Source organism: Pituophis catenifer, unplaced genomic scaffold (assembly GCF_029215685.1).
Source record: "Pituophis catenifer annectens isolate HBS135680 unplaced genomic scaffold, rPitCat1.0.hap2 SCAF_3, whole genome shotgun sequence".
Classification (NCBI taxonomy): domain Eukaryota; kingdom Metazoa; phylum Chordata; class Lepidosauria; order Squamata; family Colubridae; genus Pituophis; species Pituophis catenifer.
This window is the reverse complement of record NW_027256883.1, coordinates 190,974,041-191,001,902: the sequence shown is the minus strand read 5'-3', so window position 1 is coordinate 191,001,902 and position 27,862 is coordinate 190,974,041. Positions and strand designations below refer to the sequence as shown.

At 40.6% G+C, this 27,862-nt stretch overlaps 1 protein-coding gene across 2 annotated transcripts; it reads left to right on the top strand.

Annotated features, from left to right (window-relative positions):
• Positions 1 to 1,596: 1,596 nt before the first annotated feature.
• On the top strand, positions 1,597 to 22,256 carry YWHAB (tyrosine 3-monooxygenase/tryptophan 5-monooxygenase activation protein beta). 2 transcript variants are annotated; one of them, XM_070941711.1, is made up of 6 exons: positions 1,597 to 1,731; positions 7,380 to 7,681; positions 12,210 to 12,333; positions 17,259 to 17,416; positions 18,634 to 18,729; positions 20,048 to 22,256. In XM_070941711.1, exons 2-6 carry the CDS (start codon positions 7,388 to 7,390, stop codon positions 20,102 to 20,104), a joined length of 729 nt encoding a protein of 242 aa, XP_070797812.1. In that variant the 5' UTR covers positions 1,597 to 1,731; positions 7,380 to 7,387; the 3' UTR covers positions 20,105 to 22,256. The 2 variants fall into 2 exon arrangements, with proteins under 2 accessions (XP_070797812.1, XP_070797811.1); XM_070941710.1 differs by having other exon boundaries at positions 1,599 to 1,731; positions 17,253 to 17,416.
• Positions 22,257 to 27,862: the final 5,606 nt, after the last annotated feature.

Sequence of the window (27,862 nt, the reverse complement as noted above, 5' to 3'; positions counted from 1 at the left end):
TGGAGCAAGGAGGTTCTGTGGTTTTGCCCTCACCCTGAAAAGCCGAGCAGGGTCAGACCTACAGTATTTAGTACTTGGATAGACACTTACAAGGAAATCCCAAGCCCAAAGTAACAATCCAGAAGGCAACCGTTGCAAAACCCTTTGTCCTATTGCCTTGAAAAAATGCCCAGCTGTGTCCATTTCTCACCAAGGTTTGAGTTCAAATAGCATTATTTATTATGGCATAATTCTATGTGAGTTACATACTACAGGCTGCCTAGAGGGATCAAGCCATCAAGAGCACAACTGGAAACCATGAGGAACTACGACCCGTGATTGGTAGGTTGCTTCCCTCAACTAGATGCCCTTAGCCTGGGCTTGGCCCAAAACTGATATGCTTGCTGAGAAGCTTGAGAGGAGCCAATTGTCCTTTGGGATCAGAGATACTACAGAAGGAAAATCTTCCTCATCTTTCATCTTCTCCAGGAGCTCTCTGGCCCGGAAGCCAAAGGGACTTCCCCATCCCATGGAGCTATAGGTGGAAAAGTAAATCAGAATCAGAATATTTGAATTAGAATCAGAACACAGCTGGAAGGGGCCTTGGAGGTCTTCTAGTCCAGCCTCTTCTTAAAAATAGTTGCATTTGAGTGAGAGGAAAACTGCTTTGGAGGTTTACACATCCAAGCAGCCGCGGGGAAGAATAGAAGCGGGAAAGAATAGGTGGCATCAATACTAGAGCCACAAAATTCTGGGTTTGAATCAGAATCAGAACAGAGCTGGAAGGGGCCTTGGAGGTCTTCTAGTCCAGCCCCCTGCTCAAGCAGGAGAACCTATACCATTTCAGACAAGTGACTGTCCAGCCTCTTCTTAAAAACAGTTGCATTTGAGAGAGGAAAATGCTTTGGAGGTTTACACATCTCCAAGCAGCCGCGGGAAAGAATAGGTGGCATCAATATCTAGAGCCACAAAATTCTGTGTTGCAAAAATCCAGACGAACGCAAGAGGTTGGCGTTTTTCTGGCTTCCTTTGCTGCCCTCTAGTGGCCGCTCTGGCGGTCTTCCATCTTCGCTCCCCGGATCTCCGCAAGCCCCACCTTTCAGTTCCGTTTGGAATCGACCGCGAGGTGCAGTTGCAAACCCAGCCAGGAAGAAGAAGCTACCATCGGGAAAGGAAAAAAGGGGAGCGCACATCTCCCCCGCCCCTCTTGCCCCTTTGGTTCTCCTTTAGTATCTTTCAGAAAATCCTATACCTGGTCGGCAAGGAGGAGGGGGGGCTGGACCGAACCAAAGTAAGGGCGGTGTCAAATGAATGAAAGTCCTGCGGCGGCCGAGGTCCTGGCTGTCCAGCGGGAGGAGGGAGGCCCTTCGTTGGAAAAGCCTATCTCCTCTGTCTCCCCCCCACCCTCCTCGAACTACACCCCCCCACCCCACTTCCACAGCGCAGACCTGCACGTGCACATGCCCGTTGCCCCTAACTACGGAGCCACCTCGCCTCTCCTTTCCGCGGTCCGGTTCGCCCAATGGGCTTAGCGGGACAAGGCAAAGGGGGCGGGGAGGAAGGAGAGGAGTGTCCGCGCCGGAAAAGGCGTGACCCCCGCGGCGGAAGTAGCCGCAAGGAGCCGCAGGGTGTGTGTTAAGTGTGGTTAAATAGGGAAGCGGGGTGGCTCGCGCGCCGGCACCGCTCGCTTCGCCCGCTATCCGAGGCCTGAACGTCCCTCTCGTTTTTTTGGACGCGGTCGCAACCCGTCAGGTGAGCGTTGTCCCGCCAAAAGTCTCTCACTCACCTCCCCCGGCCCTCCCTCACCGCTGAGCGACGTCGGCGCTGAGTTCTCTGCCCTCCCCCACAATAACCGAAGGGGAGGTGAGCGGAGCCGAGGCCTGTTCGGTTCCGGCTATTTGACCTCGCCGGTGGGCTCTGAGATGCGCTCTTTGCCGAGACGCTGAAGCGAGGTCGGTCTTCTCTCCCCCTCCCCCGAGACTGCCAGGCTACCGCCTTATGGAATGGAGGGGAGGGAATCGCCTGCTCTTCGCGCGCTGCTTTCGCTCCTGTTCCGCTGCTGGAGCGCGGCTTCTCGGGGAGGGGTCACCTAGCTAGCTTGGGAGCGCCACGCCCTGGCTGAGTCACCTGCGGCGGCTGCTGCTGCCGCTGCTGCTGCTACACCCGGGCATGGGCGTGCTCACCTGTGCGTAACGAACCGGAGGACGGGGCTCTTCGTTCTTGGCGGAGCTTCTGGGAGAGGCCACGCTGCGGGTGCAGAAGAAAGCGGAGGGCGGGCCTCTCTTTTCAACGCAACCTTTCTGTGGGCCCGGGGTATCTGCAGGATCACCTCCTACCGGCCTCCCACCGCCCAGTGCGCTCACATAGGGCTGCCCTCCTCCGGGTCCCCTCAGCCAGACAGTGTCGGCTGGCGGTCCCCAGGATGAGGGGGGTCGCACCGACCCTCTGGAATGGGTTGCCCACCGGGCTCCGGACGGCCCCCGACCTCCGCACCTTCCACGCCGACCTAAAGACATGGCTCTTTCACCAACTTCCCTGATCTGGGGATTTGGGGATTTTAAATTGGTTTTAATATTATTTAATTCTTATTTATTGTCGGGTTGTCTTATTGTTGCGAGCCGCCCCGAATCCTGCGGGAGAAGGGCGGCATATAAATCTGACAAAATAAATAAATAAATAAATAAATAAATATTCGCTTTGTGTGTGTCCTGGAGCGATAGGATCCCGGTTCCTTTAAAAAAAACCCTGGTGGCTTAAATGGCACAATTAGGCTCCGAGGTAGACCCGGAGGCAGAATAATTCGTATGGCCCGTGTATTCTTGAGCTGATCTTATATTTCAAATTCGGCGTCCTGAAGAAATTGAGTCTGCATCTTGCGTGGCATCCGCAGGAGACATTATTGTTGCAGGCGTTTTGTAACATTTGGGGATTCTGAAAGGTTGGGGTATGGATCCATTAGGAAAAAAGGAATGGGAGCCTGGATCCGTGGTTGGGAGCAAAGGGGAGGGGGGAGGCCTTTTCCCAGCTGGGTTGGAATGATAAAAGCAGTTGGATCTGTGGGGATGAGAGATCCTAGTGAGGAGATCTGAGGAGGGAGCCATGGTTTTAAAGGTTGCACTTGCTCCAGAATTTTGTTGTTCTTTGGAAATCATCGTGATTGAGCTTTCCCCTTTGGAAGCCTCCACTTTACTCTGTGTAATCTGAAATGAAAACCCATATCCTCTAGAGTAGTGTTTCTCAACCTTGGTAGCTTGAAGATGGATGGACTTCAACTCCCAGAATCCCCCAGCCAGCAGTGCTGGCTGGGGGATTCAGGGAGTTGAAGTCCACCCATCTTCAAGCTTCCAAGGTTGAGAAACACACTGATCAAGAGCGTCTTGGGAGATGCTAGCACTTAAGCTGGTCTTTTCTATGTTCAGAAACCAAGCAGGGTTGGCCCTGGTTAGTACTGGATGGAAGACTACCAAAGAATCTTAGAGCTGTAGGTTAAGACTTAAAGATCAGAAAGCATCCTGGAAGAAGACATTGTCAAACTACTACCATACGGTTGCCAAGAGAAATTAATAACTTGTTCATGCAGTTATCAATTAGCATAATAAACTATATATAGAAAGACATGTTTGTTTTGATGCTGATGCTGGCATTGTAAGCTAACAAAATATTGTGGACTACTATCCATTTTGTAAGATGAGTTATCACTATAGCTAATTATTCACTTGCTTATGGTCGTTAAAAGGCACAAAACGTGTGTGAAAACTTGCTCTTCCATAAAGAGCAAGTGACGTATTGCCACACTGTTGGAATACATAGGCCCCAAGGATATACTACTGTTGCATTCCCTGAAAAATCCCCACCAGCTGATACAGCCTATTGGGAGAGCATCACATAAGCTGCAGTATCTGTCAATGCTGCTGTTGGTCTTGCATCAGCATGTCTGTGTGCCTGAATTATAAAGGGAATTTGTCATTTGTTTTTAAAGCTTTTCTTTCTCTTCCCCCTTTTCTCTTTCTTCTTGTTTGTTGCAAACACATTTCCTAAAATTCATAACTGATTTCTAGCACCTGTGACTCTAATGGTAATATCTGACAGTTGGAGAGATATTGTCTTGCTTATTAATTTGGGTTGAATTTGGTTCTTAAGAAAATTAGGGTCTGTTTCTTCAATATCTAAAAATTAACAAGGATATCATTATCCATAATTAAAACAACTTAAAATTTGTAAAAAAAACCCACCCCATTTTACTATACTTTATTTCTATGCAGTTGTAATCTGACATAAATCTAAAAGGTTTGGCAGCATAACATTTTAAAAGTATTGTGGAACCATTTAGGCAGATAGGTAGTGGGATCCATTGAATGTTTTCAGATAGTTTAGAGAGCGTTGTCTGGAATGCTTAATTTGGATTTTTGTATTGATCTGGTTGTTGGATATAAGGACCTTAATGCCCGTTCCAATTTAGTTTCTAACATAATTTGTTTAATATATAATGATGTAGTGTGATAATCCAAAATCAAGCAGATTATGTAATAACTTATCTTCAAAAGCTCCTATAATCAGTTGCAATACCAAAGTTTTGAGTCATTGTTTGGAGTTCTTTCCAAACACTTTTTTTTTTTTAATTTGATTTATATGCCGCCCTTCTCCGAAGACTCAGGGCGGCTTACAATGTGCTCAGCAACTTTCCCATTTTTCAAACTGTTCCTTTACTTATTTAGCCCCATGTAGCTTCTTAATGAAAAAAAAATACATCTTTTGAAGGAATGTATTGTCTCCAGATTCTTACAACAATTTATAACAAATTCTGTTATAAATATATTGGCCATAGGCCTATTATCACAGTAAAATATAAAGTTTAATAAGTGCCGGAAGTCCTGTAAAACATGAAATTAAGCATTTTTAAAAAATCTCAACTAAGTTCATTCCTTTTGATCAAACAACACTGTACTTGGTCATTCATATCTTTTTGCCAGGGGCTGTTGGTACTACCTAATCATAGTTTTTGCCTGAGGAAGAGTGGCACAAATTTAATCATTAAGCAACCAATAACAATAAAAACAATTTAAGTAATATGTCACATTTGCCATTTTGAAAATATGCAATTGTCCTTTGATAATAGAATGGTTTATTTTTTGTTTCTCTAGTTGATTTCATGCATTATATAAATCAGAAGCAAAGTAATTACCCTGGAATAAGATACAAAGAGCCATGTCCCAAAGATGCTTTTTCAAAAGGTGACTGGACTTGTTTTTCTTTGTAGATGTTTCGCTTCTCATCCCAGAAGCTTGTTCAGTTTCTTTGATGAAAAGCGAAATGTCTTCAAAGAAAAACAAAATCTAGTTGCCTTTTGAAAAAGCACCTTTGGAACAATCATGACCTGGATGACTGAGAATGCCCATAGACATGAAGAGCCATGCTTGTGAACAATCAATTCATCTTTGTTTTCTTTAAGGGAAATGATAAGCCTTAATTTCCTTAACTATTTCTTCTGTCTAGCAAGCTTTAACCTTCTGGAAATTCTTATTTCCAGAAACATAATATTTTGGTTTTGTACTCCCAATTGAGCAGAAAGGACAATTGGGATATCTATTAGCTGCCATTTTTTCTCTAAAATTGGTAGCAAATACATTGCATTCTATTATGAGATATCCCTAAATTTTGATGACCTGTTATATCTGTGACTGATTGTTACAGCATTTCCTGTTTGGCTTCCCTAATTAAATTTCTGAGTGCCACTTTATTCATCGGCTGCATATATAAATGCAGGTGAAGTTGATGTTAAGATGTTCTTTTAATTGGCCTAGTTTCTGAGGAGTAGTTTCTTCCATTCATTCTTTGATATTCAAGTTATATGACAAATTGAGGAACAAAAAGTTGGATTAGAAGTTATATGTATTTATGGATTATTTCAGAGGAGGATTGTTCAAGTGAGCAATATCTAATCATAAAAAAACTACATGCATTATTTAGCTGAGTAGATTTGCTAAGTAGTCTAAGTCTGCTCTGGAGAATCCTCTAACTGCAGAGTGACTTCAGGAAGCTGAGACCGGACAATGAATTATTTTTCAAGTACAATTTGGCTAACAATGAGACAATTCAATTTCTCGGGTTAATAGAGTTTAAAATGTTGTGATTGATTTGAAGCAACAGTAATATTGTCCATGATTCAGATTGAGCTCTGTTGCTGAGCTCCTGCTACTTGTCAAAACAAAATTTTGAAAGTTATCTTCCTGCTGCTAAAAAATATTGTATTAAGAACAATATCCATCTTTATGTCTCTTTTATTTGTAGTTATAAGAGATTCATAGAAATGGTTTTTAAGTATTTGCAGAGATTTAGGAAATGCTTAAGAATGAGAGTTACAAGTTGGAGGTTTGTTTATTCTTTTATTCATCATATTTTTATAACATAGTGAGTCCCATAGCGTTGCAGTAATTATAGAACAGAAAAATAGAATCTTTAATACCATCTTCAAATTTAGAATGCAATGCTTTGATAGTTTGTTTATATACATATACCTTTTAGTAAGAAATTCCACTTCCTGTTCCTATAGCATCTAATATGAAATTGGAAGAGGTCACGGTGGATATGAATAATATAAGGCTTTCTGCATTTCAATCTGGTTCTGATTTTCTTTTAATACTTTGGACACAAATCCAAGCAGCTTTTCTGACTGTTCTGTATTTCCAACACTTGCATATAAAGTTGAGTCCATAAGGTTACTTTACAGAAAGAAGGCATGTCATTCTGTCATTGTAGGATATCTGCTATTAATTAGGTTTGTTTTTTAGTTATCTTGTGTTCTGTTTTTTTAAAACCTAGTTAGATTCCAATTCACAGCAAGCTGGCACTAATCTCTTCTTTTAACTATAATGCTGGATCTGATTATCCTAGCAAATAATTGGAAGTGAAATAAAATTCTTGGAAATGTGGTTATGATAAAAACATGTATGGGGTATAAAAGTAATGATTAGAGAAATTGATGGTCTACTACACAATGTTTTTTTTAAACAAAATCCTTATTTGTCTAGTTCCTTTTTGTCTATGGATTTTTATTGCACACTAGGATTAAATTATTTTAAGCACTTGACTGTTGTCTGTCAATATGAGATGACAGTTTCAAATCCAGTCATTTTTTATCCTTTTCCCTTTTTCATTTCCCATGATTTAATGGACAATTTTATTCTAATTTTTCAAACTTGGTGGTAGGTGTCTGTTGTAATTTTATTTCTTGTCTGGGAAACTCCCCTCTCAGTGTAATATTGAAGAGCAAACTTCTCATTTTTTGGCTCAGACATAAAAAAATACATTGCTTTTACTATTAAAATATTTTTTCTATAGATTTGAGGGACATGAATATGAAATACACATTTTATACTACTTAGATTTTTCCTACTCTTTAGGAATAACGATGGATAAAAGTGAGCTTGTACAGAAGGCCAAGTTGGCTGAGCAGGCAGAACGCTATGATGATATGGCTGCTGCCATGAAGGCTGTCACTGAGCAGGGTCATGAGCTATCCAATGAAGAAAGGAACCTACTATCTGTTGCCTACAAAAATGTGGTTGGTGCTCGTCGTTCTTCTTGGCGTGTCATTTCCAGCATTGAACAGAAGACAGAACGGAATGAGAAAAAACAGCAGATGGGAAGAGAATATCGTGAGAAGATTGAGGCTGAGTTGCAGGACATATGCAATGATGTTCTGGTAAGAGTCTAGTAGCAATCTATTCCAGCACTTCTTAAAGTATATTATTTCTAAAAAATACCTGTAGTGCTGGGTCAGCAGTATAAGGTTTATTCCTTGTTCAATTTAGTACAGTCCAACATATAAAGAAAAGTTTGTAATTAGTTTACTGAAAGAAATCTTTTAAGGCTTACTCTAATGTGTAACTTATGCACGTATATAAATTAAAAACACATAGTTATATATACAGTTAATAAAATCTTTGGAGATTTCCTCTTGATATTTGGCAGATAACTATTCAGAATGGCTTTAAATGACCCATTTTTCCCTCGGGTAATTTTGTTTGCTTCATCCACTTAATGCCCTCATCGTGGTCAGTTACTCACTCATAACTTCTTGCAAGTGGAGAAAAAGCAAATTGCTGGAGAAAACTCTGGTACTATGATATTAAGAGCCTGGTAGTACAGTGGACTAAAGCACTGTTATTAACAACTGCTGCTTGCAATTACTGCAAGTTCAAATCTCACCAGGCTCAAGGTTGACTCAGCCTTCCATCCTTTCAAAGGTAGATAAAATGAGGACCCAGATTGTGGGGGCAATAAGCTGACTTTGTATAAATATACAAAAGTATGAAGGCTATTGCTTAACACATTGTAAGCCGCCCTGAGTCTCTGGAGAAGGGCAGCATATAAATTAAAGCAAAAAAAAAAAAAAAAAAACTTTCTGTCCCTGTATGAGGGTTTTTGTGGGTTCCGTATCCTCTCTTTCATTAGTTAATAGGAAAGACAATATGGCAACTGAAAAAGAACATCCTATTTTAGATACAACTAGAAAATTGACTTTACCCAGTTAAGAAATTTCACAAGAACCTAGGGATCAAGGGAATAGAGTTGAGGATTCTCACAGATCTCTAACTTGATCAGGCTACCAAAGTTTTTCTATGCTTCCATCCCATTAGAAGTCTCCCTTTCCCTGAACTTTTCAACTTGGTTGTCTGTCTTCTCTGGACAGCCAATATTTGAATCCTTCAAGTGCCTCTAATTCATGCCATAAAAATACTTTTCATGAGGGGAAAAAAAAATGGAGAAAAAAATGAGTGGTATTTTAATTTTTTTTGCAAACATAACAGAATAACAGAGTTGGAAGGGACCTTCAAGGTCTTTTAATCCAACCCCCTGCTTAAGCAGAAGACTCTTATTTGTTTATTTGTTTGTTTATTTATTTATTTATTTATTTATTTATTTATTTATTTATTTATTTATTTATTTAATTTATATACCGCCCTTCTCCCAAAGAACTCAGGGCGGTGGACAGCCAGAATTAAGATACATATAATATAAAAGTTAAAACTCTATACTATTTCAAATGGTTCTCCAATCTCTTCTTAAACACCTTAAGTGTTGGAGCGCCCACAACTTTTGGAGGCAAGTCGTTCCACTGATTGTTCTAACCATCAGGAAATTGCTCCTTAATTCCAGGTTGCTTCTTTCCTTGTTTAGTTTCCATCTATTGCGTCTTGTCCTGTATTCAGGTGCTTTGGAGAATAGATTGACCCCCTCTTCTTTGCAGCATCCCCTTAGATATTGGAACACTGCTATCATGTTACTCCTGAGTCCTCCTTTTCATTAAACCAAACATACCTTCAGTGTCTGGCAAATTTTGAATTTGTGGACTTCTGAGAAGGCCTTGGAAGACTCCTGGGGGTCCTCAGACCACACTTTAAGAAACACTGCTCTAGTTCATGCTCTCATATATAAGTCGTATTAGCCAAAAGTGGATATTAGCTAAGATATTAGCCTTGTAAAATTCTGAAAGGGTTATGCCCCCCCCAAAAAAAAAATTCTCTAGCTTAAAAAGCAGGGAATATATATTCCAATTCTAAAGTTTCAGAGCCATTTCTTGCTGAAAAACCTTACCAATAGCCATTACCTTCACATGATGATTTTCAAAACTCAAGGTCGTGTCCCCTCAAAGTTGTGTCCCCCAGCCTTATTGCTGGATTGCAGCATAGTGTCAGAGGTTATGTCTTGTTTTCATTGAAATTAGCTCCCGTCATTTGCTGTAGATTGAGTCACTGTTAGAAAAAGCATGACCCAACAAAATGGATGTTCTGTAGCTGTAAAAGGCTACCAGACCAGAACCTTTGAATTCAGACTCATTGACAACCTCTGTATGTCCTTGAAACAAACAGCCCTGGTTACAGAGTTTCCATGCCATTAACCCTGCTGTATTATGCTATTTACCCTATCTATGGAGTTCAGTCATGTTCCAGAGAGGTCGTGTCTAATTCTAGATGAAGTGCTATCAACTCTATTACTTTTAATATTCCTCTAGGAGATACATGCAAGGTGGCTACGTGGTATTACACACTGTTTGTACATTGTTTGTCAAACTATTTTTAAAGTGCTAATACTTAGACCTTATGAAGCTGTTAAAATAATATTGAATATGCACATTTTGATTTTATTGTATATCATAGGTTTTTATCCTAGATATGTCTTTCTTTATATTGTGATTTTATATTTTTGTGGTTCATTATTACTTGCTGATTTTTGGTCTATGCACTGCACACATGTATAGCTCCATGACAGATAATTTGCAACTGCAACTACTAGAAGTTAAATATTTATACTTCTTTTGAAGTCTCCTTTGGCTAAACAATCCTGCAAAGAATGGTTCCTCCCACTAGCTAGACCTTAAGATTCTTCTACTATTTAGGATTGCTTTCATATGCTCCACTGTTGGATACCTACTTCCATTGTAGGTCAATAGAACAATGGATTTGCTGTAAATCTCCTTTTTCTGTAGTAGGAATAGGAGACCCTCCTATCCAGATATTTTCCCAAAGGAAATATTGCTAATCTGCAGCTTTGCCCTTGTTTAAATTTCATTTTCCCTCTAAAGAGTGAACTTTTATGAACCTTAGCTAATGGCTCTGAAAGTGAGTTGGGCTGGTTAGCAAAATGAATGGGAAGAGTAACCTGTACATTTTCTTTTCGGGGGTGTCTTAATTTTTTTGAGATGCAGGATGCTGCGAGCGTAGTCACCTCATGGCTGCTGGGCCCCTTGATCATGGCCCGTGGATCAGCTGATCCAGCAAGGGTGCAGAGTTCTGTCTCTGGGTGCCTGGAGACACTCTTGCTTGTCCCAGCTCTTCCCACTGCGCCAGGCAACCTCGCAGGCAAGGGGCCCACTCTTCCACAGCTTACCTTGTGGCTATGGAGCAGGCGGCAAGCACGGTTTGCGCTCCGCTAGGCCTGGATCTCAGGTGTTGCTCAGGCTGCTGCTACAATGAGGCAGAAAGCCATACGGCCCATCAAAATCGATTCCTCTACCCGGCTGCTGGGCCTGCTGCACCTGTTGCTGCTGCCCTCGCAGGGGCTTTTTGCCCTCCTGGCTGCTTGCTCTCAGCAGCCCTTCTGGGCTGCTCCTGCCTGGCGCGAGACAACTCAGCCCAGATCTACAACCGCAGAATGGAGGGGTGGGGGTGATCGCCCCTTCTTCCTTTGCACTCCAAAACCCCACCTTTCCTGGCCCCCAAGCCTCCAGCCTGCACCCATCTCGCTGGAGCAAGACACACAACTCAATCTTACCCGTGGAGGCCTTCCAGTGCAATGCTCTGCCGTAGCTTCGGAGCAAAAGCCCCCCTTGCAGGATTGCAGGGTAGAGGCGAAGCCACGGGGGGAGCAGTTTGGATGTGTCTGCAAGGCTCCCCTTTGAAAGGAGGATTTGCAGGAAGATCCACCCCTCACTCGGATATCACTTTCTGAAAGAGTTTCCTCACCCTGCACCCTGCTTCCGATCTTTCTCCCTCTCCTGCATCTCAAGCAAAATCAAACTGTGATTGGGGGGGGGGGGGGGTAGAATTTTCCTGTGAGTACAGGCTAGAGATTGGGGGGGGGGGATTTTCCTGCCAATCTTCCTTTCAACGATGCCCAGAGAGACAGAACTCCCAGCCCTCGCTAGATCAGCTGATCCGTGGGCTGCAATTAAGGGGCCCAGCAGCCATGAGGTGACAGGGAAGGGAAGGGCTACCTCCTGTGCTGCCTACGCCCAACCCCTTCACTAGGGCTTATTTTGGGGGTAGGGTGTATATTAGCCCCCCCCTCAATTAGGCTTGGGCTTATTTTCAGGGTGGGTCGTATTTTCGGGAAAATATGGTAGATAGGTAAAACTATTTATGTGGCTGTCTAATCTCTTATTAACCTTAAATTTGAACCATTAGTCTCAATGTAGTTAAAGTTGCTTTGATTTTCCTGTTTATTAATTATGCTCACTAATTATTTGCCTCTGTTAGATATGTTTGCTCATTATTTTCTGGAGGGAGAGGTTTTGTCTGTATGTCTCCATTCATTAATAAGGAGTACTTGAGTGTCCATATTTTTATTTGGTGAGTATATTTACTTTGTATAGGTCTAGCTTGTGTTGAGGACATTATTAGTCATCCTTAAACAAAGCATCAGAAAATTATTTGCTAAAATTCATCTCAATAAATAATGATAAATTGAAGAAATAGCATTCTTAATTATATGGCTAATTTGTTTTTCAGGAACTCTTAGATAAGTACCTTATTGTTAATGCCACACAACCAGAAAGTAAAGTCTTCTATTTGAAAATGAAAGGCGATTACTACAGATACCTTTCAGAAGTGGCATCTGGTGACAACAAGCAAAGTAAGTGATGTATCTTATATGGTAGGGTGATGTTCTACAGGAACTATAGATAGCATTTTAAAGGTTTGTTCCAACATTTCTAATTACAAATTGACTCAGGATTGTCAAAATATAGGGAAAAAGTGATTTTCATTGCATTTATGTCCTCCAAGGTAACCAGTGCTCCCAGTGCAAGGAGAGATGAGATTTGACCACAAGAGAAAATGTGAATGTTCTACTTCATTCTACTTCAAATGTTCAAATGTTAAAAAATGCGTGGGAAGCAGAAAGCATGAGTCACTTGTTGTTCTTGTACTCCACATCTTAACCCTGTAAAGGCACAGATGTATGGAATGAAATGTGTTTGCTGTATTTATTTATAGAAACCTAATTTTTCATGTACCTTAAAATCTTGGAATGAAGTGGGCTGTGCATATGTTAGTTTAACATGTGGGGATGTTCTTTTCACTAAGTTATTGATATTTTACTGTATACCGTATTTTTTGCACTATAAGACACACTTCCCCCGCCCCCCAAAAAGTGGGTGGAAATATCTGTGCGTTTTATAGAATAAATATTGTGGCGGAGTGGAGGGGGCTTGGTACGGCAGCAGCATTCGCTGCTGCTGTTTGCCACCACTGGGGAACACTGGAGCCTTCGCTGCTGAGCAGCTGATTGTTGGATCAGGTTGGATCAGCCTCCCGGAATACCGCCGATCAGCTGTTCTAGGAGGCGGGGATCATGTTCCCCGGCAGTGACAGCAGCTCAGCTCAGTTGATTGGTAGTGGGCGCAACAGAGCAGAGCCCTGACGAGCCACATGCTGGGGCTGCGATACCGTGCTAAAGCTGACCAGGCTGTTTGCTGTTAGGACACTAGCCAGATGAATACTGGATGGATGCTGAGAGGCAGAAGCAGATTTTTTTTTCTTGTTTTCCTCCTCTAAAGCTAATGTGTGTCTTATGGTCCAGTGCGTCTTACAGTGCGAAAAATATGGTAACCTTTTCAGACTGGGACTGGGACTGGATTCCAGTAGTGCTGTTCCAGATATCCCAGCTAAAGATAGGCAGAAACTTAGGTTTATTCCCTCCATCTTCCTCCACCCAATCTTTTTATACCATTGTGAAATATCTGTTAGGCCACTATAGGTAGTCCTTGACAGTTCAGCAACTGTCTGAAGTTATGACAGCATTGGATGAACGATGGTTATGGCTGGTTCTGGGAGCTCCAGCCATCCCAACATCCCCTGCGATCATGTGATCACGATCTGGATACTTGACAACCCCTTTGCCTTTACAGTCAGTTGCCAAGCACCCCATGATCACACAATTTGCAACCTTCCCTGCCATCTTCCCCAAGAAAGTCAAAGGAGAAGCCAGCAGGGAAGATTGTAAGTCACTCGGGTGAGTCTCCCCTACTCATTTACCTTCCCCCCAGCTCATCTACACTTGACCCACGTGGCACCTTGCTCATTCTCCCTGACCCACAGAGTGCCTCTTGCACATCCTCGACCCTCCCCCATATCCCCACTCCCTTGGTCTTTCCCCTACCTGGCACCAGCCATCTTATCTGCTTGTGGGCCTGGGGCTTGTGACTTCTTGATGGCTTCCCCATTGACTTTGATTGTGGGAAGGCAACAGGAAGTTGCCTTGCCTCACCTAACAACTGTGAGATTCAGGTAATGACAGCAACTGGTACTGAAGTGATTTCTGTCGCTAAGCAAAATGGGTCGCATTTTATGAACATCACTTAGTGACAGAAATTCTGGTCCCAGTTGCCATTGTAAGTTTAGGACTGTCTGTATACAAATAGTATACAGTCTGTAGATATTTTACTATTTTCCCATTTTAAAAATCCTTTGCAATTCTGCATGCGTAAAATCAAATATAATGTTTAGTTATTCTCATATTGATTCACACTTTTATCTTACTACAGTATTTTTTAAAATAGATTTTAAGCTTGTGATGGCAAAATTGGGAATTTTTAAATTCCCAGATCATATTGTAGAAAGATTAATTTGTTGAGGGCATATTATTAATTCAGACTTCAAGTCTTCAGATTTTAAAATTGAGCAAACTTTTTAGTCACTTGTCATGAGTTATGCCTTGCTTGCTCTCTCCAAACCAAAATCTTCATTATCTCTTTCTCAGAACATTTAATGCCTATGGAATTTAACAGGTCTCCTAAACTAGTTTCTAATCTCACAATCACAGTCCCTTTGCTACCTACTAGAACAAACAATTTTGCCGTAAAATAGAAACTGCTGCAAGACTTTATTCGATGAAGGCTGCAGCCCTGTGATATGCTTTGTAATGTGCTTGTATACGCATTGATACAAGCCCCATCTATTTTTAATTCCCTTACCAGCTACTTAAAGATTAACAGTTTCTTGAAACAAGAGTTCCCCAACCTTTCTGACTTTGCGGACTGGCGGAGGAGAGGGGGAGAGGAGATGGTTCCATGTGAGCAGTGGGCAAGTGTGCACACACAGCTCCATTTGTGTGAGCGGCTGGCATGTCTGCCCACCAGTTGCACAAATGACGCGCACTTGTTCGCCCCACCCCACCCCACCCCTAGGTGGCCCGGTTTGGAAGGGCTCAAAGCCCAGTAGTGAATTAATCAAAAAAAAATAGGCAGAGACTTTTTTTATATATAAAAGTTTTTTATTTTTATTTCTCATAAAACATATATAAATGTACAATCTCTTTAACCATTCTTATCACACATACTATCTCTTGGTTTCCATATTGGTTCGTTCTTCATCCTAAAACTTTAAAATACATTCGGAGTTGTTCTACTATTCCATATCTCCCTTCTTCCACAACAACCATTCCTCTCCTTCTTCTTCTTACCTTTCTCTCCCTTCTTCTATTCTTTTCAACTTTCTTTTTTCCTCCTCTCCTTCCCCTCCTCTCCTTCTCCTTCCTTTCCCCCACTCCTCCCCTCTTCCTCTCTTTCTAACCCTCTCTCCTACTCTTATTTCCCCTCCCTTTCTTCCTCTCCTTTTCACTTTCTTCTCTCTCTCTCTTTTCCTCCCTTCTCCTCTCTCCTTCCTACCTGTCCCTCTACTCCTCTCTTCCTTCCCTCTCCGTTGTTGTGTCCATTTTCAATTCAATATTTTGTCAAGATTGTATTCGAGCAACCCCGATCTTATATTTATTTTATTTATTTTTATTTATTTTATTGGATTTCTATACCGCCCTACTCCTGAAGGACTCAGGGCGGTGAACAGCCACAGAATAAAACACATAAATACAAAAATTTAAAATAGAATAAAAATAAATTAAATAATTTGGCTGAGACAAATTTAAAATGCCCCATAATTTAAAAACAAATTAAAATTTACATTTAAAAAGGGGAGAAGATTTAGGCCAGGCCAGCTTGATGAAATAGAAAAGTCTTAAGCGCACGACGGAAGGTGCGCAGATCTGGGATCCTCCGTATCTCCGGGGGCAGCTCGTTCCAGATCGTAGGTGCCCCCACAGAGAAGGCTCTCCCCCTAGGGGCCGCCAGTCAACATTGTTTGGCTGACTGCACCCAGAGGAACCCCTCTCTATGGGAGCGTACTGGCCGGTGGGAGGCTATTGGTGGTAGCAGACGGTCCCATAGATAACCAGGTCCTAAGCCATGAAGCACTTTAAAGGTGATAACCAAAACCTTGAAGCGCACTCAGAAGACCACTGGGAGCCAGTGCAGCTCACGCAGGAGACCCACATTTACCCACATTTTCCTTTCAATTTCTTTTCTATTTTGCTCAGGTGTCATCTGGATTTCTATATTTTTTTTGTCTTTTCTCTCATTTATTTTTATTCATATTCCTTTTCTAGTCAATCATAAAAACATCCCCATGTCTTGAAGTACACCGATTCTTCTTTATCTTTTATTCTTCACGTTAATCTGAAGTAGTAAAAAAAAAAAATAGGCACAGGCTTTATGGTTCTCATGGTTAAAGCCCTGCAGAAAGATTGGTGACACAAGTAGAAACTCTGCTGCAGCTCTGTGCAGTGAAAGTGCAAGTAGTTCTCGAATTACAATCACAATTGGGACCAGAAATTCCATTGCTAAGTAAGGGATTTGTTATGTGAGTCATGCCCGATTTTATTTTATTTAATTTTGCCACAATTGTTAAGCAAATCACTGTGGTTGCTAAGCAAATCTAGCTTCCGTCATTGATTTTGCTTGTTGGAGGCTTTGTCTGGGAAGCTTGCAAATGGTAATCACATTACCCAGGAATGCTGCAACCTTTGTAAATACATGAATTTGGATTACTTGAATGCAGGGTTGCTGTAAGAGCCATATTTGTGCGAGGACCCACATATATGATCACTTTTTCCAGTGCTGTTGTAACTTTGAGTGGTTTCTAAACAAATGGTTATAAGTCACCTATAGTGGTGAAATGAGAAGAAAGGAGCACAGTACTTATTGTTAGCAGCAATTCAATTCCAGCTGAGACCCAGGGCATGCCTGAAGAGGTGGGGCCAAAAGGTGAGGCTCCAATACCAAGGAAATCCCTACCATCCTTCTGTGGCAGTGGCCTCCAGGCCTACAATTGCAGTCTGCCTCCTGGTACCTGTGGAGATTGTAAATGAATGTAGCGCTACTGTTGTTTTTAATTTGTAGCCCAATTTTATAATAAAATCTCAGCTTGGCTATGTATTTTGCATCCGTTAACTGAGCAGGTGACAACACCTGGCTGAACGTATCTTAAGCTTTGCAGTTAAGCAAGTTGGGCCTGGCTAATACTTGGAATCTTAAGTATTCTTTCCCAGGAACATTTATTTTTGGATATACTAAAAATATAACAAACAAATTTGTTTGCTTTCCTGTACTAAAATAATTGTGAAAGAACATTCAGTTTAATTGCTCAAGATTTTCATTATTTGTTTCTTACTTGATTGCTCATATGATGAGGAATTAAAAATATACTTATCTTTCTTCATAGCAACAGTAGGAAATTCTCAACAGGCATATCAAGAAGCGTTTGAAATCAGCAAGAAGGAGATGCAGCCAACACATCCTATTCGGCTTGGTCTGGCACTTAATTTCTCTGTGTTCTACTATGAAATATTAAACTCACCTGAGAAAGCCTGTAGTCTTGCAAAGACAGTAAGGACTTAATTTTATTTGAAAACTAGTGAATGGGGAAGAATAGGAAGTACACATTAAGGGGAACCTAAGTTTAGGTTAAATTAATATTTGAGAATTATTATCCTCTAATGTATTTAATGAAATGTTACTAAGCTAAAATTGCTGGCTGGATACTGGAAATAGTCTCTAGATAATAACTTAAAATGTGCATACTTTTAGATTCTATAGCATTCCAATGTTAGTGGGAAAAAGCAAGGTATGACTTTAATTTAGATCCAGTTACATAATCTACAATTTAGATTTATACCCAACTCAACACTAATTCTAAACATATGGATTGAAAACAGATACCTTAACTTTTTTTATTTTGTTTTTAGCTATTGTAATAGACATACTTAACCAAAGCAGGCAGTGCATGTCAGAAGGGCATGCCCTGACCTATTCCAGAGCCTGGAGGGAAAAGAGTTTTCTGATTGTTTAAACCTACAAGGTTGAGGCTGTCTGAACTGGGAATGGGCAGTTCTATTTCAGAGAGAGAGAGAGAGGGAGAGGGGGAGGGGGAGGGAGAGAGGGAGGGAGAGAGAGGGAGAGAGAGAGAGAAATCATAAACTGGTTCTGTTGAGGAAATACTATCCTATTCAGAACAAATAATGCAGAATTCTGGTGCGAGGAAATCATATACCCATAGCCATTCAGCTTGTCCGGGCTGAGTTGAAACTTGTTCCTCTTCGTTTATACCCATATAGTCTCCAACTGCTGGGATAAGACCTAGGCAGCATTACTGATAATCCTGAGTAAAGCTATACCTGAGCCCTTATCAATGGATGACCTCACCCAGCAGTTTCATGTAGATGTTAAACAGGATAGGTAAGAGTGTTCAACTCTGAAGCACACTGATATCAAGGTCTTTGAGCTGGCACTCTCCTCACCTGTCAGAATTGGCCATGGAGAAAAGAAATTCTAACTCTTAAGCTGCACGTAACTTTGTCACACCAAAGCATCCTCTTAGGTCCACCGTTACCAACCCCTCAGTGGAGTTCAACAGTTTAAGCAGAGAGGTGGAGCAGAAAAGCTATTGTAGTATCAATAAACCCAGCTGCTCCCCAGAGCCCAATTTCAACCTTGTAAGTAGTATGTCCCATTTAGTTAGCTCTAATTAGACTTTAAAGTGAATTGTGTTTCTTAGTTGGAAATGGCAGAAAAAACAAGTCAAATAATACTTGAATTTGTTTTAGGCATTTGATGAAGCAATAGCTGAACTGGACACACTGAATGAAGAATCTTACAAAGATAGCACCCTGATTATGCAGCTACTTAGAGATAATCTTACTGTAAGTATCTTTAGAAAAAGTGGCTATGCCAGTTAATTTCTATGGAACATCATATCTTTAACTGTTTCTAAATATACAGTTAGTTATTATTTGTGGATTAATTGGAGTCCTGTGGAAAATGTTATATTTGGAAATACTATAAGGTAGCGGTCCCCAACCTTTCTGGCTCTGCAGACCAGCGGCAGCTGCCGGGGGGGGGGGGAGAGGTGATGGTTTCATGCATGCCGCTTGTGCAAATGCAGCTTCGCACACTCACCCGCCACTTGTGCGACCTGGTTTCCAACTGGGTCATGGACCGGGGGTCAGGGACCCCTACTATAAGAGTTAACATAAAGCTTTATACAGCAAGCATATCTATATTAGAAAACTTAATAAATGTCTTTTCCAATCTGCTAACATGTCTTTGTTTTCTCGTTTCTTTAACTGCCTATATTCTCTAGTCTTTAATTCTTCGTTAACTGTTTCTCTTCACTGCTGTGCTGAAGCCAAGTCAATATAAAATAGACTCCCCAGTATCTACTTTCTAGACCAGCGGTCACCAACCGGTTGAATAGAAAAATTATTCGCATTTTTTATATTGCACTAAATCAGGGTCCTCAAACTACAGCCCCTGGGCCGGATATGTGCTATGAACGTTTGTGTGGCTGCAGAGAGTCTTCCCCTTTGGTGTCTTTTTGTGTGGGTCACAGGGGGGCAGAAATTCCGACTTGGGGTCTGCTTCAGCCTCATGCGGGGCTTTGGCCGAAGGCTGGAGGGAAGTGCCACTGGTGGCGAAGAGCTGGAGGACCTTGTTCCAGTGGGACTGCATCATGGCCTGGAACTGGCTGAACATCTCAGCCCGCTGGGCATCCAGGCGCCGGTACCTGGCCTTGCACTCCTGCAGGTCTTCCTTCTGCTTGGAAAGCCTATGCTCCTAGTCCTCAGTGAGCTGCTTCTGCTGAGCCTCCTTTTCGGCCAGATCCAATTTGAACTGAGCCAGCTGTTTTGCCAACGTTTTCTTGTGGTGGCTGCTTAACTCCAACAAGTGCTTCCTGTTGGGGCCCTAAGGAGCCTGGGCGGGCAGGCGAGGAATGGCTGGGAGGGGAGGGGCGAATAGAGGCCGGCGATGTGCCCCTCGACACTAGTGACATCGAGTTGGCCATGCCCACCCAGTCACATGCCCACCTAGCTGGTCATTAGGTAGATCACATTAATGGTCCGCGGGATTTAAAATTATGAATTTCAGTCCCTGAGGTCCGAAAGGTTGGTGATCCCTGTTCTAGACTAGTGAAATTAATTGCATATTTTTTAACATAAACATTCTTGTATATTCTTGCAGCTATGGACATCAGAAAACCAGGGAGATGAAGGGGAAGCTGGAGAAGGTGAAAACTAAGTCTGTCGTGCTTCACTATGTGTTCAATGTCACTGTATCCTACACATTATATTCCTTTGTGCGGCAAGCAAAAAGAATAGTACATCGACTTCACAACCTCAACGTAGCAAACTGTCTGTGGGGTAAAAAAAAATTGGTTGGTGTTCTGTGTATGTCAAATGGAAATCAGTTGAACAATGGCATTCTGAACCTTTCCTATTATGAACACTTGCAGTTATGATTACCGTGTTTATATTTTTTTAACTGAACACTGTGATTATGGGTTTTGCGATTGCAGTTGACTTTACAAAACTCAGATGATGAAAGAATAGATACAAATCATGTAATTCCTTGGAAGGATAATAATCTGGTATCAAAGTTGCTGACATACAATTCTGCTGTAAAGTTGTATAGAAAATTATAGAGATTATATTGTGATACTGCAACATGGAAGGGGAACAATCTACTGTGTGGTATTCCAGTTCAGAAGCTCACTTCTGTGAATTGAATAGGCATGTTCATTCTGACATTTCTTGTGGTTTTTTTTTTTGTTGTTTTTTTTTTTTTGTTGTTTTGTTTTGTTTTGAAATAATGATGCTGGACACACTGCTTTTTAGCCAAATGCTCATGTGATTTTAATTTTTTTCTTAAATTTCGTTTAAAGCCAAGGGGAAATAAAAATCTAACTAGCAAATACTTAATGGTGGCAGAAAAATGTGGCCTTGCCTTTGGCCAAATAGTCCACTGCTCTTGCCACTGGCAAACATAATTTTGGTCAGTAATGTATTATACATTTATTTTGTAGGCTAGTGGATTAACGAAATTTGGATTCTACTTTTATGGCTTTATTAGCTGTAGAATAGTTGCATGAAATAATATTTTTTACCAGTTTTAAAAAGTTAAACATTAATTCCTTCCAGGAAAGAAACCTGTATCTTTAAATATTTGAGTTCTTGGTACAAATTGTGTCTCTCCTGATGTAATTTAAATTAGAAAATCACTGTAATTGAGCTTAATTTCTGGTAATGGTAGAAAGTAAAATATACTGGAGGACAGGTCTCACTTAGATGCAGATGGCCTATTGCTGCTATAGTTTTTGCCACTCCTGGTTCAAAACAAATATCAGGCTCATATATAACATTTTCCTTAACTTTCTTAGAAATATAGATCATAATGTTGAATTATATACAAATTTGTCCAGGCAAAGATTGGAATTCAGTAGTAGTTGCATGGATAATGCAGTGAAAGATGAGACTATTTCTCTTATTGGTCTTTTCAATATCGTTTCTCTGCTTGTGACATTCCACTTGGCTTATAGAGTCCATCTGTCTGTTCAACTGTTTGCTGAAAAGAAAATTCATGCACTGACTTCAAAATTCCCCTCTACTAGCTGAACAAATTGTGTAGTTTTACTTGGCGCTTGATAAATGCAGTAGTGAATGTGGAACCGAGCCTGTCTGTATATCTGGTAGCTCTTTTTGCATTGTTTCTACTGACCAGTATTTTGCCTAAAGTTTGCTTCTGTGATGGTTGTATTAACTAGCACACATGTGGTTGTGAGAATAGTATAGCAAAAAGAAATACCTGGTTATCGATGTACTAGATTTGTGTATGTCTTTCAAACAGTTCTAGTTTCACCCTACACAATCAGGAAAGTGTAAAACGATTTAAAAATAAAAAAATTTATCAGTTTGCAGTTTCTCTTTTTTTTATGTTATCACAATCACTTGATAAAATTATGGCTACATTCAATATGATGGAATGGCTATGTTATTTTGGGACCCTAACAATACTGATTGTATTAGATTATATGCAATTGATGTAATTAATGTATCGGTGATGTCTATGAACTGATTTTTCTATTGGTCTAAAATGATTTAAACTTATTACTATTTCTTTGTGAGCAAAATAATGAAATTTGGTTTTCTATATGGAATAAAATTGTACTTTATAACATGATAGCATATACTATACTGTCCAATTTTCCTGGAAACATCATCAGTACTTCATAAATGGTATAAAACTAAGATACATTATAGTCTACATTTTTAAAAAGGAGTTAAAAAGCAAATTGCATCATAACAAGAAAAGTTAGTCTTGTAAAACTTCGTTTCAGAACAAATTGCCCTTTGGTATAAATATTGGATCTAATAAAATGGAATATTTACATTGAGTACTTGTTTTAATCTGGACACAACTAAAAATATTTCTTGAAACTCTTGCAATAAAGTATCTTAAAGCCAGTCTTGTAGAATATAGGTGGCAGCAGCCCGAAGACAGAGATTGTTGTATGGCCATGAGGAAAAAAATGTGTATCTATGGAGTTACAGCTGTTCTGATAATACCAGACATCAAAGTGGTTACTTTAGTTTCCAGCACAGATTTGTTTCTTACAAATTGGTAACATCTATGAATTGGAATTGACATTCACAAATAGAGGAATGGGTTATGGTACACTAATGGGGGGAGGGTCTGAGTGACCCCATATACTGCAGCAATCCAGATGAGAGAATAATTCAATCTATAGGAATTAACTCAATGTTTCTATACGCACACAAATTCTGTGGCACTTTCATTTAGAAATCTATTTTATACCGATTTCTTTGCATCTGTAGTTTTGCATTTCCTGTAAATGCAGAAAGAAATCTTTTGGAATGTGTTTAGATTCTTTTTAACTTCCAAGTAAATTGGTCCTCAGATTCTTTCTGAAATGAAGTATGAACTCGTATTCTCAAAAGCTACATTTATTACAAAAATAAGACAAGGTTTTATATTTTATAATTGACTCAGAAGTACAGAGATTGTAGAATGGATTTTCAGACTGGGCCATGGTGACATGTTCCTTTTGGTTTAAATTGTTGAAGCAAAGCAGAAGCATATTTTGACAGCTCTTCCAGTCTGCCTGAGCTGACTGCAATACTAATAGTTTTGAAAACTTCAATAAAAACTGACCCAATGTGGATCCCAGTGAAAACAGATTTATTCATAGGGGATATTCTTGTGATGTAGTATGTAGTGGTACATACTACTGCATTTTTGAGAATGCCTGGTTTCTATATAGTGATTTAAGTGTCTTTAAATAAGTCTCTTAAGATAAACCTTTGCAATGGATGAACTATGCTATTTTACATTTCATTCAGATTCAGCAATCTTATTTTGGGAGGTATGCCATACAGCCCAAGCATTGTCCTAGCAAGCCATAATAAAGTCATGATGGCTATCTGTATAATATCCAATGCAGATATCAAAGTCACTTCACTTATGCCATGATGCATGTGTCATCCCATCCAGGGCCGGATTTTCCTATAGGCTAACTAGGCTTCAGCCTAGGGCCTCAAGATCAAGAGGGGCCTACATTCAAATTATTAGCAAAATTAAAATAATTAAAATTACACTTTCACTATAGGTGAAAGGGCCTCATAAGTGGAATAGCCTAGGGCCTCTTTTCATCTAAATCCGGCCCTGATCCCATCCCATTCTCCATACGTTAGTGCCTGCAAGATTTTCTTTGAGTTTGTTTAGTGAAAGTGAGGTTCTAGCCTCCTAGAATGTTGGAGTTTTATATTTTAGAATAGTAATTTGGAAAATGGCTTGATCATCCTATAACGGGTATCAAACTCAAGGCCCGTGGGCTGGATCTGGCCCGCCACAGGGTGCTTAGATCTGTGGCCCACAGGGCTGCCCTGGAAACAGTGAAGGACTGGCCCGCGAAAACGGAGGTCCATTTTCAGCTGAGATGGCTTCCTGTAGCCCTCTGCCAACAAAACCGGAGAATAATGATTTATTTTTGCTGAAAACACTATAGTATGTCAAAAATATTACCTCTATTGTAATATCAACTAGAGAGGCAAAGATATAGGTAGTCTTCCTTTAGCAATCACAGCTGAGAGCTGCAGTTCTGTGTTAAGTTGCTAAATAGGAAATCACATGACCATGACCGTTTTCCCCACTCCCCCATCCTTTGCATAGCACTCTTGTAGCTGCCAATGCCATCTTATTGCTTTTTATGTGTATTCCCCATTGTGTGCCTATTAACCCTCTTGTAATCCCTTCATCCTCTGAACAGGGCAATCGGTTAGTAAGATTTACCTATAATGCATACACAATGGAATGCAGCTCTTGCAAATATTGTTGGCACTTCCATAGAGATTCTATTCAACATATTTTTTTGTAAACTTTAGCATACACCCTCCCCCCCCTTTTGGGCCAAAGTTGTGTAATTCTTTTAACAAATTTTAAATTTTGTATTGGGATGTTTCTTATTTTGGCTGTGCACCGCCCTGAGTCCAGCAGGAGAAGGGTGGTATACAAATTTAATAAAATAAATAAAAATAAATAATAAATACACAGTATACCGGTGTAAGTAGCTTTCAAAAATGGGTTCCGAAGTACTTACATTTCATGGGAAATTAGGTTCAAAAATGAAATGCCTTGGATCCAGAATATTTCATCACATGAATTGCTTACAAGAAGGATCTGGTATTTTTCTGTCCTCTCATTCCTAGAATATAGGACTATCTAGTCTAGCCCTCAAATATCAGAATTTAAAAAATTTCAGTGTTATCATAAACAGCATTGGCTGTAGTCAAAACAATATAGAGAATAGTTTTCATGATAGACTGAACTAAAGCTAACCCAAAGGATGGAATTTAACATATCAGACAAAAATGTGGCTTGTTGGGCTTATACCCTACCATTCCTTTTGGAGTTCAAGGTAGCATATGTTAGCATTTCCTCCTCTTAACAAAACCCTACTCTGGGATAAATTGGTCTCTGGGAGAACAAGTACCCCAAACCACCCAATGAATTTCTATGGTTGAAAAGGAACTTGACCTTGAGTTTCTGAGGTCCTACTACAATTCCTTAACCCCAACACTAGGAACATCCTTGCGGGAGTATCACAAAATTCCAGATGACATCACCACCAAACCCCTGCTGTTTTTGTTACGTGCACTGTACATACACATAAAAGAAAGCAGCATGGCTTTAAATACTCAGTCACAGCTGCTATTATGACATTTTTTAAATCCCCATTCCTGAACACCTTTCTCAGAACATTGTATGAACTCAAGCAGTATACACAAAGTCCTTGACTTACAGCAGTTCATTTAGCGACCGTTCAAAGTTATAAAGACACTAAAAAAAAGTGGTATGACTTTTTCACAAGTCTGTTGCACCATCACCCTGGTCACGTGATCAAAATTGACACGCTTGGCAACTGACTCACTTTTATGACCATTGCAATGTCCCGGGGTCATGTGATCCCTTTTTTACAACCGCCTGACAAGGTCAATGGGAAAGGTAGATTCATTTAACAACCGTGTTATTAATTTAACCACTGCAGGGATTCACATAACTGTGGCAAGAAAAGTTGTAAAGGGGGGCAAAAAGAGCCTTGATAGTACAGGGGTTTAGTGCACCCTGTTATTAACACAGCTGCCTGCAATTTCTGCTGGTTCGAATCTCTCCAAGGCTCAAGGTTGACTCAGCCTTCCATCCTTTCTAAGGTAGGTGAAATGAGGACCCAGTTTGTGGGGGCAATAAGCTGACTTTGTATAAAATGTACAAAAGAATGAAGGCTATTGCTTAACGCATTGTAAGCCGCCCTGAGTCTCCGGAGAAGGGCGGCATATAAATCAAATTAAAAAAAAAAAATCACAACAAAAAGTCTTGTAGCAACAAAAAATTATGATCGTAAGTCAAGGACTACCTGCACTCAGGCGTTAATAGCTCATTAGTTAAGCAATGGGTTTAAACCACAGATAAAAATGTGGGTCTTGAAGCTTCTTGTAAGAAGACATTAAGCTAGAGCCATGATGGCAAACATATGGAAGTGGCACGCAGAGTCGTCACCCATTGTCCTTCCAGGTTCCAGTGTGCCAGCCAGCTGGTTTTCACACATGCGTGAGCACCGGAAGCCAGAAGAGCAGCCGCCCAGTGCGCATGTGTGTACCGGGCAGCTGTTCTTCCACTTTCTGGCACCCTCGTGCGCTCCCATTTTGGCACTCGGTGCCAAAAAGGTTCGCCAGCACTGAGCTAGAGTCTTGCCATAAGGCACTCCCCCGCCCACTCCCACCCCCACCCCCACCCCCATCTCTATGCTGCTGAGAAGAAAAAGCTTTTGATCTGCTCCTGTAAGATTCTTTGGAGAGGAGTAACAGCCTTGGTTAGGATGTTGGGAACAGGAACTGCCTGGTGGTCACACCTGCTGCTCTGTGAGTGGAAGGGGTGGGGCTATGGGATTCTGAATATCCACATTAGAGAGCACCTGTGCAAGAGGAGAGCTTTTTTACTGGTGGTTTTCCATTACTGTAAGTGAGTGCTTGATGGAGAAGGGGTGGGTTCAGGAATTTGAGCCCCAGCATATTTACTCAAACAGCAATCCATTTTGTTGGAAGGGGAAACTAATTTTCAGAAGTAAATTGGACAGAGGTACTATAGGCAAGTGAACAGTGGTATTATTTAACTCAAAGGTGTATTGAATTGAATAGACCAAATCCATTAGAGCCTTTCTATCCTGCAATGGACTGGTTTCTCATGACTGCTCTGAAGCCAGTAGTTGAGCTTGTATAAAATGCTTGTCTGTAATTAAGTTAACCATGGTTTATTCAACCAAGCTACCTTTTGGGTACAGGTAACCTAAGAACCGTATGCTAACTGCATAGGTTGGATTTAAGCAATGTGGTGTTTTAAAATGTGATAGACTGATATTATATAATCCAGTGTGTGGTACTTACAGAACTGCTTAATATCTCCCCTCAGCTGCACAAGCCAGCTTTGTGACTTTGGCTCAGTCAGCCCATTATTCAGGATAAGTCAAGTGTTGTGAAGCTATGTTTTAGGGTCAGGAAGGACACAGAATTAGATTAGAAGAATAAGGTAACGAGTAATCGGTCCTAAGGCACACATTTGCTTTCTTTTATTTATGTTCCTCATTGAAAAATGGTTGTGGTAGCTGTTTTCATCTACTGAAAACATATATGTGCTTTTCTTAGGTAATGATGCCGGCAGCAAAGTACCTGATCGTTATGTCTTTGAAATTGAAATACTTCTAAATGTGGAAATAAGTAACCTTCCTTCTCAATCTTTCAGAGCTGTAATGGGACAGCTGTGATTGGGAGAGACTTTCTTCAAACTCATAGCTTCCAACTGTGCTGAGATTACAATTCCCAGCATTGTCTGTCATTTTTTGGCTATATTGGGCTTTGTAGGATTGAGAATACCAGATTGAGAAAAACTAATCTATGATATTAATAATAACTGGTAAAATTGCATAGGTAATGAACTGAAACAAACAACTCTTCATTTAAAAAAAAAGTTTGTTGAGTTGCATCTGAATTAATTACTCAGAAACAGTGGCCATTTTAAAAAATAGTTTTGCATCAAATCAAAACATTTTTGCAACTTTCCTCAACCTGAGTTCCTCCAGATATTTTGTTACCAGTTTCAACCTAACCTGACCACTTGAAGGTTGTTAATAGAAATTATAAGGAGAGATAATTAAGAATTATTGGCAATGTAAAATATTAGTTTATCTATTGATACATTTGAGAGTTTTTTTTTTAAATCTAAAATCATTTTTACAGAATCTATAATCCAGGGTGCTCTTATAATTTTCCTAGGAGGATTAAATACTTTTGTAGCTCTCTTTTGAAGTAGTTTTAAACAATTAGGGAAATAACTGGTACAGCATTGAATCCTCTAATATTAAAGAAGCATGGCATCAGTATGTTGGCCAATCTTTCTCTTAAAATTCTTCACTATTGTACTATATAAAAG

Coding starts and splice junctions, on each gene's coding strand:
- YWHAB (XM_070941710.1), top strand. CDS start 7,388: ATGGATAAAAGTGAGCTTGTACAGAAGGCCAAGTTGGCTGAGCAGGCA. Junction 7,682..12,209: donor ACATATGCAATGATGTTCTG/GTAAGAGTCTAG, acceptor TTTGTTTTTCAG/GAACTCTTAGATAAGTACCT. Junction 17,417..18,633: donor CCTGTAGTCTTGCAAAGACA/GTAAGGACTTAA, acceptor AATTTGTTTTAG/GCATTTGATGAAGCAATAGC.